Consider the following 12272-nt stretch of genomic DNA (forward strand, 5'->3'; position numbering starts at 1 on the left):
GCTCTTACTAGATCACTGACAATGACTGTCAGGCAGATGGAGACCATGATTAGTGGTTGCTATTGTCAGTTTTAAATGGTGCATAATTGCTTGGGATTCCCCATAATCTCATCTGTTTGTGGATAGTATACTGCAATGTACTTTACACAGGTTTCCTTTGATGGCCTCCTGAAGGCTTCAGCTAAGGAAGAAGCCAGGCTTCTACCAGTATCTGCTTTCCTGTAACTTAAGTTCATTATTCTGTGACCTGACATTTGGAATAATAAAGAAATCTTGAGCAATCAATTAGATACAGCATTCTTTCCACTTCTTCATCTAAATTATTAGTGAAAATATTAAATGACAATTGGCCTAGGAACAAATCCCATGCCTCATTATTTATACTTATTAATTGAGGGAACTGTTGAGCGTTTTAAAATTTGCATTTGTTAGATGCATATCCCATCTTTCTACAGGGAACGCAAGATTTTTTTTTCCATTTCATCTTACAAGCAACTCTATGAAACATATTCAGCTGAGAGTAAAACTAACCCAAGCCATCTAGTAGCTGGGGATGGATCTCCTTGTCAACTATGTAAGCCATTGTACCATATTGGTCTCCGTTTTCAAACTATTTGTGAGTCCATGTAATATGTATTAAAAAATTAGCCATGCTTAGGTACTTGCTAATCAGCATGGCATGGATTTTTTTTGGTCAACCGATTTATTAAAATTCAAGTATGTGATGTTTTCACATATGATTTAAGAAATTCAGGATCATGTAACTGAAAGACTTGTAATAACAACAACAACAACAACAACAACAATAATAACAACAACAACAGAGTTGGAAGGGAGCTTGGAGGTCTTCTAGTCCAACCCCCTGCCCAGGCAGGAAACCCTTCACCATTCAGACAAATGGTTATCCAACATTTTCTTAAAAATTTCCAGTGTTGGAGCATTTACAACTTCTGCAGGCAAGTCGTTCCACTGATTAATTGTTCTAACTGTCAGGAAATTTCTCCTCAGTTCTAAGTTGCATCTCTCCTTGATGAGTTTCCACCCATTGCTTCTTGTTCTACCCTCAGGTGCTTTGGAGAATAGTTTGACTCCCTCATGCTGACAACCTCATGCTGACTTTTAAGAACCATCTCAGTATTTTCAAAGCACTTGCTGGTTAATTGCTTTATGAACTTTTCTAAAAGCTTCCCAGATAACTATGTCAGGCAGGCTGATCGGTAGCCCCCCAATCCTCTTTTTAAAGATTGGAACTCCTTCAATGATTCGACTTGCCCTCTGTTCTCCAGCATTTTACAAAAATGATTCAATTTGGGTTAGCCAGACCATCAGCAAGCTTCTTCAGTTTCTAAGATGTAACTAATTTGGGCCCTGAGAGCTAATAGCCTTAAAACATATTTCAGGGAATATTCTCAGTCTCGAGATTCAATCCTGTCCCTTCATCATGCTTTCTGCAATATATTGGATTGGCAAAAATCAATAAGTCATTCTCCTGCTTCGTTTCAGTTTCCAAGATATATGAACCAAGTACATTTTGCTGCTTAATATTTGCAACTTTGGCATTCCAGTTTCCAGCTTCAAGCAGTACATCTTCCTTGCAAGTTCTGTCAATTTCAGAGTGACCTTCACAATATAACTCAACAATTTCCTCTTCTGCACCACTAGAGTTTAAACTTGAATAACTCTCATATTAGTTGTTCATGAAGTCCAATAGTTGTTATTCAGTCATTCACTGCACTGCATCCAAGCCCTGTCTTTGCTATATACTTTCTGAATAATGAAAGCAATGCCCTCGTTTTTTAAGCTCTGAATAGTAAATGGATTAATCTTCTGAGTGAAAGTGCCCAATTGAAGTCCCTTTCAGTTTGCTGGTGCTTAAGATGACAGTGTGTGTTGTAGTTGTTAGTTGTGAAGTCGTGTCCGACCTATCACGTCCCCGTGGACAACGTTCCTCCAGGCCTTCCTGCCCTCTACCATCCTCTGGAGTCCATTTAAGATCATGCCTACTGCTTCCGTGACTCCATGCAGCCACCTCGTTCTCTGTCGTCCCCTTCTCCTTTTGTCCTCAATCTTTCCCAGCATTAGGCTCTTCTCCAGTGAGCCCTTCCTTCTCAGTGTGTAGTCAGTGTGTAGTTGATTCAGTTTATCTTTTACTGTGTTCAGCTTCCTCATGTTTATGTTTCTTGCGTTTCATATTCCCGCTGGATTTCTGCCCTTGCAACTTAAGGTTTTCTTTTCCTCCTGGGTAACATCAGCAACTAGATGTCTCAAAGGCTTTAATCTTGCTATGTCATAAACTCCATTAGTATTCTGAAAAAGCCTCAGCGCCATGTTCAGTGTTATCAAATTGAGGGGTCTCTCATCCAGCACTATACTATCAATCACTTTATAATGTTTATCAAAGTGTTTTTTCCTGATAAAGTACGGAGTGCTTTACTATGCTTTCTCCTGTATAGTATGGAATCATGCCTTAGTTTTTATCACTAGAGTGGTTAACCACCTCCAGCTTCTTCCCATATTGGTGCTACCCAATATAGGTCTGGATATATCTTGGGGTTTACTGCTGATGTGCATTATCAGCCTTCCAAGAACACTCTTCCTCCATTACCACAAAAATGAGGAGTTGGGAAGAGTTGTTGAACAATTGAGATTTTTTCTTTTATTATCTCCTAGCATTTTGTGGTCTTCATTTAGCTATTGGTATATAGATATGTATGGTTTTTTAAAATTTTGACTATTTCTGAAGAAGCCCATTTTTTTGTCCTTGACAATCTTCAACAATTTCATTCTGAGCTTTAGTCTTTCTGACTCCTTACATTCCAGTTTATCTCTCTGTTCTCTTTCTTGATGGTCTCTTCCTCTTTTGAATGCTGGCATGTGTCCAATAGAATGCTGAAAAGAAATTGCATACTGTAATGTGGTTCGGAATTCAATTTCCAGCTACCTCTCTAACAGTAGAATAATTTACCGAATAGACAGAAGAAAAATCAAATTTGGTGTGGCAAAAGAAAGACTTTGAAATTGGGACTTTTGAGATTTGGTTGGAGATTGCAGAGAAAAAAAATAATAATCTTCCATTGCATCTTGAAATGTTGCCAAGTGCTCTATTATCTTCCCCCATTTCTAGTATACATGAGCAAAAATGTGTATGCATATGAATATGTAATCTACCTTGTGCTTTCCATTACACACATAAATACACATAGCTACAACATGAGGGGAAAATAAGAAACATACAGAGGCAATTTATATACAACCAGTCTTGTTAATATCATGATTAGTCCTTAAAAAAAAAGTAAATATACTCATACAGAAGCCAGCCATTAATTACACAGAAGAAAACATGGTCACTAATTTGCAAAGAAGCTAGGAAAAAAATTCCAGAAGTCATGTTCTTCATGCTTTTCCTATATTATTGAATTTCATATTTATATTAAACTTTGTGAGAAAACACAATGGCTTCTTCTACCATCACTCTTTAAAAAAAAAAAAGATGTTAGCATCTGTGTTTCTGGAACTTTTTTCCCCTTCTCCGTCTTCCTGGAATTCCCACTTATTTGAAATTCTATTTTTTATACATATAGTTTTAATAGAAGAGATGGTATATAGCTCAAAGTAGAACTGTGAAGTCAATCAATCAATCGGAATAGAGTTGGAAGGGACCTTGGAAGTCTTCTTGTCCACACCCCTGCTCAACCAGGAGACCCTATACCATTTCAGACAAGTGACTGTCCAGGCTCTTCTTAAAAACCTCCAGTGATCAAACACCCACAACTTCGGACGGCAAGCGGTTCCACTGGTTAATTGTCTTCACTGTTAAGAAGTTTCTTCTTAATTCCAGGTTGCTTCTTTCCTTGATTAGTTTCCATCCATTGTTTCTTATCCTGCCCTCTGGTGCTTTGAAAAATAAGTTTGACCCCCTCCTCTTTGTGGCACCTCTCAAATATTGGAATACAGCTATCATGTCGTCCCCCCCAAGTCCTTCTTTCTCTAGACTCATCAAACCCAAATCCTGCAACCATTCTTATGTCTTTGCCTCCAGACCTTTAATCATCTTAGTTGTTCTTCTTTGCACTCTTTCCAAAGTCTCAACATCTTTTTTATAATGTGGTGCCCAAAAATGAATGCAGTATTCCAGGTGTGGCCTTACTAAGGCTTTATAAAGCGGTACTAATCCTTCACTTGATTTTAATTCTACGCCTCTGTTTATATAAGCAAGGATTGTATTAACTCTTTCGGCTGCCGCCGCATACCACTGGTTCATATTTAAGTGATCATCCATTAGGACTTCAAGGTCCCTCTGAGAGTTACTATTTTTGAGCCAGGTTTCGCCTAACCTGTACTTGTACCTTTGTTTTTTTCCTGCCCAGGTGTAAATCCTTGCTTTTCTCCACATTAAATTTCATTTTGTTGAATAGGGCCCATTGTTGGTCACTGATGCTCTCTGAACTTGTTTGCTTGTTTGGAGACATTTCATTATCCAACTAGGTAACATCAACATTGACCTTTTTTTTTTCATGATTGCTAAGTAAATCACTGTAGCTGTTCAGTGAATCATGGTCAAGAAGCAAATCTGCCTTCCCCCACTCATTTTGGTTGTTTGAAGCTGCTGGGAAGGTTGCAAATGGTGATCACGTGACCTCAAGACACTGCAACTGTCATAAATACATGCTTTGCCAAGTGCCCAAATTTTGATCATGTGACCAGAGGGATGCTGTAACAGTTCTAAATTTGAGGAATGGTTGGTCATGTTTTTCAATGCCATTGTAACTTGAACCACTATAAAGGAACAGTTATATGTCAAGGACTAACTATACTTCCTGTCCATGGATGACCAACTACTGGATAAATTGGGACTGTTGCTCGAGGAAGAGATAGCAGGCATATTCTAACAGTGGAGTAGCAACAACAACAATAATAATGATGATGATGATGACGACAGCAGCAGCAGCAGCAAACTGCAAAAAACTGCGCCACTTGGAACATTGTATATCTTAAGAAGGTACCTGGACGCTGACAGCAACCCATATCAGTCATTAGCACCAGTCAATGGTATTTGTGTTGCATTTTTGAATGTTCAGTTGACTGAGTTTCATGTTTAATGAATGAAGTATATAAGAACAAAAAAAAACACCCATCATCAAACAATATCTGCCAATCCGAGGTCCTTGGGAAAGACTGTGGATAAAAATTTCAGATCTGTTCTAAACATGATTTAGAAACATGACTGACAATCTGACCCATTATAACAATAATAAAACAGATGACTCATTTAGTACACAAAATATCATATCTATGAGAAAATATTTTAGATATCAGTTTGATTTTTTCTATTTAATCAAGGATGCAAATTAAATCCTGGCATCTAAAAGACCTTACCATGGCACTGCTGACTCCTCAAACAAACGAACAAGAACAGGTAGGCACTTAAACAGCAGCATTACCAAGTGGAACTATACTACTCTTTTTTTTAATAGTATATTTAGTACAAAGCAAAATGATGCAGACAGATATGTTGCCATTATGTCATAACTGACCTTTATTTTTCTCCATGGATGCAGATTGAAGAACAGACCGTGAATTACCGGTGAAAAATGTAGATGTTAAAATTAAACTGCATAAACTTAGCAGCAAGATTTGAACTGGAGGACATACAGTTAGAATATAAAATCAATGTAAGGAATAGGCTCAGTATAATTAACAAGCAAAAGAGAATCTAAGGAATATGGAACAGATACATAACACTGAGAAAATCAAAGAAGAAAATATTCCCAACATTTGATGAAGTAAAGATCCAAAAGGCTTTCAGAGTGAGACAGATAAGGAAAGACTTCAATCAAGAACATTAATAATAAGAAAACACAAAAAGAAAATAAAAATGATTTTTTCCCCAGAAGTTCAGGGAAACCACAGGAAAACTTATTTCCAAGGGTAATTATGGAAATCTGATAAAGTCAAATGAAGTTAAAGGAAAATGGAAAGACTATAATAATTCCCTTTACAAATGAGATTGTAGAATGGGAAAAAACCCATCTGGAGATAGTAAATGTATTCTGGACAGATTCCAACAGGGAATGAGGTAGAACATGAAATAGACCAGCTGCCAAATAAGAATGCAGTAGTAACAGATTGACCCACTGACATTTTTTTAATCCTGTAAGAGAAAAATCATTTAATGTGCTCCATGGTCTTATCTCAAAAGATATGGAACATGATGACATGGCATAGAAATAGGAAATGACAGCAATCTAACAGTTTTGAAGAAAGAGAATGCAAGAGGATATATAAATTATCAAATTATTCCACTAAAACAAAACCATATATAGAAAAGAGAAATACCAGCTCTTTGGCTGAGCTTGTTAAAGGTTCTGGTGATGAGGAACTCAGCTGAGATCGCCAGAGGAGCCTTTTAAAACCCTTTTTTTTTACAACCTGTTCGGCCGAAGAGGTTGTTAAAAAAAAGAGTTTAAAGGGTTCTGACGATCTCAGCCGAGCCGTGGGATCATCAAAGGCTTTTTTTCTACTTTTAAAGGCATGTTTTCGGCTGAAGAAAAACTGCTTTTAAAAGTTAAAAAAAAAAAAACCTCTGATGATGGCACGGCTCAGCAGGGGCAGGGGGTGGGGCCAGGGATTTTTGCTACCGGTTCTCCAAACCACCAGCCCCCATTGCTACCGGATCGAGTGAGCCAGTCCGAACCGGGAGCATTTCACCCCTGCAGAGAACCCAGGCAAATACCAGTAACCCGTTTTCTAACAGAGACCTAAGTTTGTGTTTCTGTTAAGAAGCCCCAGGAAAAATCTACCCAAGACTTGCAATGTTAAAGGTTAGAATTCTGAAATAGTTGGAAAGCTTACAGGCCACATACTGTAAGCAATTATTCAAATCCTCCAGAGCATCCTCTTTGGAAAGCTTTGTAGACTCATTTTCCAAGAACTCAGCAGGAGGTTCGTCAGATGATTAAAAAGAGCTCAACAGCCAACCAAAGGCCAGTACATTTTATTGTCCTTATTATTCTTCATACAATCCTTCATACAATCTCTGGCTTCGAAAAACAACTCTTCACTGTTTTAGAGAGAGGAATAATAGCCAACTTCATAGATAAGATCATAATATAGCAATGTACCTTTGCTTATGAAAATGATTGAGGGCAAGCACCTTGAGATGATCCTAACATCCAACATCCAACATCTTGGCAGCTCACAATAAATAATCAAACAGAATTATTGTCACTCTGTTGTAGCGACCTTATGTGTTCCCATTGTGCTGAACACTGATTTGCTGTCAACCCATGATCTAGAGGTCTACTGGAAACAAGGGATAATTTATGCGTTTTTAATCTCAAAACTGTCAATTGCACAATTTGCAGTCTTCCCTGTCTTACATGACTTCTCCAACCCTGAATCCCCTTCCTTTCCAGAAAAAATATGCGAAATTCACTGATGTTTTTGGAGTGATATGGGAGGAAAAGGAAGCAAAACATTGCTTCCTCAAGTATAGGCATATTAACATAAACCTGAAGCTCAGTTGGCATATTTTGATTATAGGTGGAAAACAAATGGTTGATGCAAAAGTTCAATCTCTATTACCTGACAGGCACCTAGAAATATGAAAGGATGTCCAACATTCTCTGGATTTTGCAAATGTTTATAGAAAGTTCTGGCCCAAATTGTGGTTGCATGTTGAGAATTTTGTATAGGGGAACAGTCAACTGTGTAATTTCAGACTGTGGTTTTCTAATCATCTCTAAATTTTGGAAAACTTTCTTTTAGTTATTATGACAGATTTATTTGTCATATATAAATCTTTAGCCTCGAATGGGAAATTGGAGAGGAAAAACCAATTATTGTAATAGTACTTAAGGTGCTATGCCTCTTATTAACAGGATAAATAGACCAAACTGTTGATTCTTGCAGAATTTGCCCATAACACATTTCTCAGTAGACATCTGTCCCTTTCAGGCAATCTGTGGCTGCCATCCCCACACACCCCACACCATCCCCACACCTTGCCCTCCTGTCCCTGTCAAAAGTGGCGTTCCTCAAGGCAGGGTTCTTGGACCAACGCTCTTCATACTATACATAAATGATCTCTGTGACCATATCTCAAGTTATTGTGTTCTCTTTGCTGATGATGTCAAACTATTTAACACCACCAACAATACTTCTACCCTTCAAAAAGACCTTGATTTTGTATCCGATTGGTCTAAAACTTGGCAACTCCAAATCTCAACCAGCAAATGCTCAGTCTTACATATTGGAAAAAAGAACCCAAACACTAAGTACAAGCTTAATGGACATTATATTACAGATGACCCCCACCCTGTTAAGGACCTTGGAGTTTTCATATCAAATGATCTAAGTGCCAAAGCCCATTGCAACTATATAGCAAAAAAGGCTCTAAGAGTTGTAAACCTAATTCTGTGTAGCTTCTTTTCCAAAAATTCTACACTACTAACCAGAGCATTCAAAACACTTGCCAGACCCATTCTTGAATACAGCTCATCTGTCTGGAACCCATACCACATCTCTGACATTAATACAATTGAACGAGTCCAGAAATATTTTACAAGAAGAGTTCTCCGCTCCTCTGTAAACCGGTGAATGGCGCAGGCTGGTAAGGCCTGTTATTAAGAACAGCCTGTTATTAAGAACACTGTAGCCTGCAATTACTGCAGGTTCGAGCCCGGCCCAAGGTCGACTCAGCCTTCCATCCTTTATAAGGTAGGTAAAATGAGGACCCAGATTGTTGGGGGGGCAATAAGTTGACTTTGTAAAAATATACAAATAGAATGAGACTATTGCCTTATACACTGTAAGCCGCCCTGAGTCTTCGGAGAAGGGCGGGGTATAAATGTAAACAAAAAAAACAAAAAAAAAAAAAAAAAACAAAATACCTTATATCACCAGGCTTGAAATCCTGGGATTAGAAAACTTAGAAATCCGCCGACTCCGACAAGACCTGTGTTTAACACACAGAAACTTCTATTGCAATGTCCTTCCTGTTAAAGATTACTTCAGCTTCAATCACAATAATACAAGAGCAAACAATAGATTCAAACTTAATGTCAACCGCTTCAAACTTGATTGCAGAAAATATGACTTCAGTAACAGAGTTGTTAACGCTTAGAACTCACTACCTGACTCTGTGGTCTCCTCTCCAACTCCCAAAAGCTTTAACCAAAAACTGTCTACCATTGACCTCACCCCATTCCTAAGAGGACTATAAGGGTTGTGCATAAATGCACAAAAGTGCCTACCGTTCCTGTCCTATTGTTTCCTTTCAATATATGTTCCTGTATATAATGTTGTGACAAAATAAAATAAAATAAATAAAATATAAATAAAGTCTCATATCTGCTATTCCTCATGCTTCTGACTTCTTGTAGGAGAGATAATTGCTCAGCTCCTCTTAAAAGAACAAGATTTGGCAAAGGCTGCATACAAGCCTGCCACAGATACACACAAGCAAGAGTATGATAAGATTGTGGATAGGAATTTGGTGTGTGATATTCCACTAAGTTGTTACCTTCTGTCTCCCTGCCTAAAAGCTGGACTCTTGGTCTCTTCCCAGTTACCCAACAAAGTAACCCAGTGGCCTTTCATGGGCAATTATCAGCTTCAATGAAGATTCAACCGTTTTTCATCAGTTCCAGCTTGTTCATGAGAACAAAAGAATAGAAAACTGAGTTTTACTTTTGCTCTAGCAACCATAGCAAGCCTCTGGATACATTGTGGAAGAATGTGGAATATATTAAGGCTAATGAGTGCACCAAAATATCTCCTTATTCTTCATTTACAGTGAACAAAGATCCTGTGATAATTGAGTTTGGAGAAAGAGATTGGACCACAATATGTAAGGGACTGAGCCAAGGGATGCATATTTTCTTCACTTAAATACACACACATGTATTATAAGAACAGCAGAATTAGGAAATAATTAAATTGGAATTAAGATTGAAGGTTGAAAAACAAACAATTTAAGATATATTTTGCATCATTTTGTTAGCTAAAGTAAAAACAATTTAGAGGATCCACTCTAAAAAGTGAAAAAAATCCAGATTAAGGTTAAATATTAAGAAGGCAAAGGTAACATCAACCAGCATGTTTACTGGACTTGCAATGGATGGGAAGAATTGGAAGTTTTGTTTTCTAACTGTCAAGAATAGGCAGACAATGAGTCAATGAAATAAAGAGGGGAGTAGTTCTAGGGAGAAAGGGGCAATCATAAAGAAGAGTATGAAGGATAAGCAAAGATCAAACAATGGCCTTCCACTGTGGAAAAGAAGATCAACAGTTTTCAAATTATGGGTTTGAAGACAGCACTAAGAGAAACATGGGATGTAAGACAATCATGCAGTCTATCCTGGATAAAATACAGTGTGACTATTCTTTTGTAGCGATGATCGACAATCAAATCTCACATACTTTGGGCAACCATCATGAGTTGGCAAGATTGGCAAGGTTTGGAGAAGTATCATGGATAAGATGGATGGATGGGATGGATAGGATTAAGAAATCAGCGGTATGTTTTTGAGAGAATTTTAAACTGTTCCTATAGATGATGATAGCATCTGTTTACATGATTGCCTGGTGTTTGATGGTACTTATTTAACTCTAAGGAAAAATGACGGACAAAAAGAATAGGAGCAAAATCCACATGGCAAACAAAAATACCTTCAAAGGAAGAGTCTATTTAAAGTTTTGTTTCAGAACAAAGAGCTAAAAATAACACTTTTGAACCATAAGTAATCATGTGACAAAAGACTCTAGAGACAAAAGACAAGACCCAAATTCATACCTATCTGTGGAGTAGCTTTTGCATTATAATTATGAGCATTTCTTTGTTGAAATGAGCTGAGTTTCTACTGGTGTCACAGCCTCTAATGGATGTCATCACAATTTCCAAGTATACAGTTGGGAAAAGAAATAAATAAAATAAGTGATACAAATCAAAAAAGCTTTTTTTGAGGGGGTGGTGGCTTGCGTGGAGAACCTTGAAAACTTGCATTATATTAGCTGTAGAATCTGAAGAATAACAGATGCAATTGAGTTGGCTTGAAGTCTCCCATCAAATTATACGAATTTATATCAATATATCCATATAAGATGGATCGAGGGATAGACGGATAGATAGATAGATATAAAAGGTTGACTCAGCCTTCCATCCTTTATAAGGTAGGTAAAATGAGGACCCAGATTGTTGGGGGGGCAATAAGTTGACTTTGTAAATATATACAAATAGAATGAGACTATTGCCCTATACATTGTAAGCCGCCCTGAGTCTTCGGAGAAGGGCGGGGTATAAATGTAAACAAAAAAAAACAAAAAAAAAACGATGGACTTTTCAACTATCCAATGGGCATCTGGCATTAGCTGATGCGTTTTTCATAGGGCATTTTTCTTCTTGATAATGTAGAGAGCTTTATTGCAGAAGAGCTGATAGTGGAATGACATACCCACCCAAACCAGAGATTATCACTTCAATATGACATCAAAGGAAATGTGTGAAAGGAACAGTTGCTTTTACTTTCTTCCTTTTTTTTCCTGCCTCTGATCACGCGGGTTAAGTGGCTGATGGTAGAATCGCTGTCAAAGGATGTCAGCTCCTGACAAGCCTTAGAACAGAACAGAAAGATGCTATTTGCATTGAAAACAGCTCTCTCTCTTTGATCACAGCTGCATACTGCAAGCTGCACCTGCTTAAAAAAAGAAACAGCTTATGCAGGCTACATGTTGCCTCTGTAGTCAAAACAGGAGGAACAGCGGATAAGTGCTGACTGAAAAGAGAGGACATGAATTGCTGACCCCCTTTTGCAAGTGAGTGACAAACTGCCTCTTGGCATGCAACGTCAGAGAAATCAAAGCACAAACCCAAAGAGACATCATTCAGGCAGACGCTCAAGGAACAGGACATTGGCGGGGGAGGGGGGGGAGATGTATTAAATGGAGAAGAAAGGAAGAAAGAGAGGGAAAAAATGCCCAAAAGCAATGTGAATAAGTAGCTGGGACCGTTTAAAATGCATGGTTTAAAATCCATGGTCTGTGGGACTGCTACCACTACAGATATCCACACACAAGCACAAAACCGGTTTGGGCCGGTTTAGCTCACGCTGGTAAAGCCTGTTATTAAGAACACAGTAGCCTGCAATTACTGCAGGTTCGAGCCCGGCCCAAGGTTGACTCAGCCTTCCATCCTTTATAAGGTAGGTAAAATGAGGACCCAGATTGTTGGGGGGGCAATAAGTTTACTTTGTAAAAATATACAAATAGAATGA

The 12272-nt window shown here is 38.1% G+C and overlaps 1 protein-coding gene across 6 annotated transcripts in view; it reads right to left on the minus strand.

Moving 5' to 3' along the window:
• SHQ1 (SHQ1, H/ACA ribonucleoprotein assembly factor) overlaps positions 1-12272 on the minus strand; it is a 144963-nt gene that overhangs the window by 68367 nt on the left and 64324 nt on the right. The window contains exon 12 of one of the 6 annotated variants that reach the window (XM_058173946.1): positions 2519-2889. The exons of the other annotated variants lie outside the window; for them this stretch is intronic. Coding sequence (XP_058029929.1) covers positions 2793-2889 — 97 coding nt within the window. The 3' untranslated portion in view covers positions 2519-2792. Of the gene's footprint in view, positions 1-2518; positions 2890-12272 lie in introns of those variants that run through there. 6 annotated transcript variants of the gene reach the window in all.

The sequence above is a fragment of the Ahaetulla prasina genome, chromosome 2, assembly GCF_028640845.1.
Source record: "Ahaetulla prasina isolate Xishuangbanna chromosome 2, ASM2864084v1, whole genome shotgun sequence".
NCBI classification, from domain to species: domain Eukaryota; kingdom Metazoa; phylum Chordata; class Lepidosauria; order Squamata; family Colubridae; genus Ahaetulla; species Ahaetulla prasina.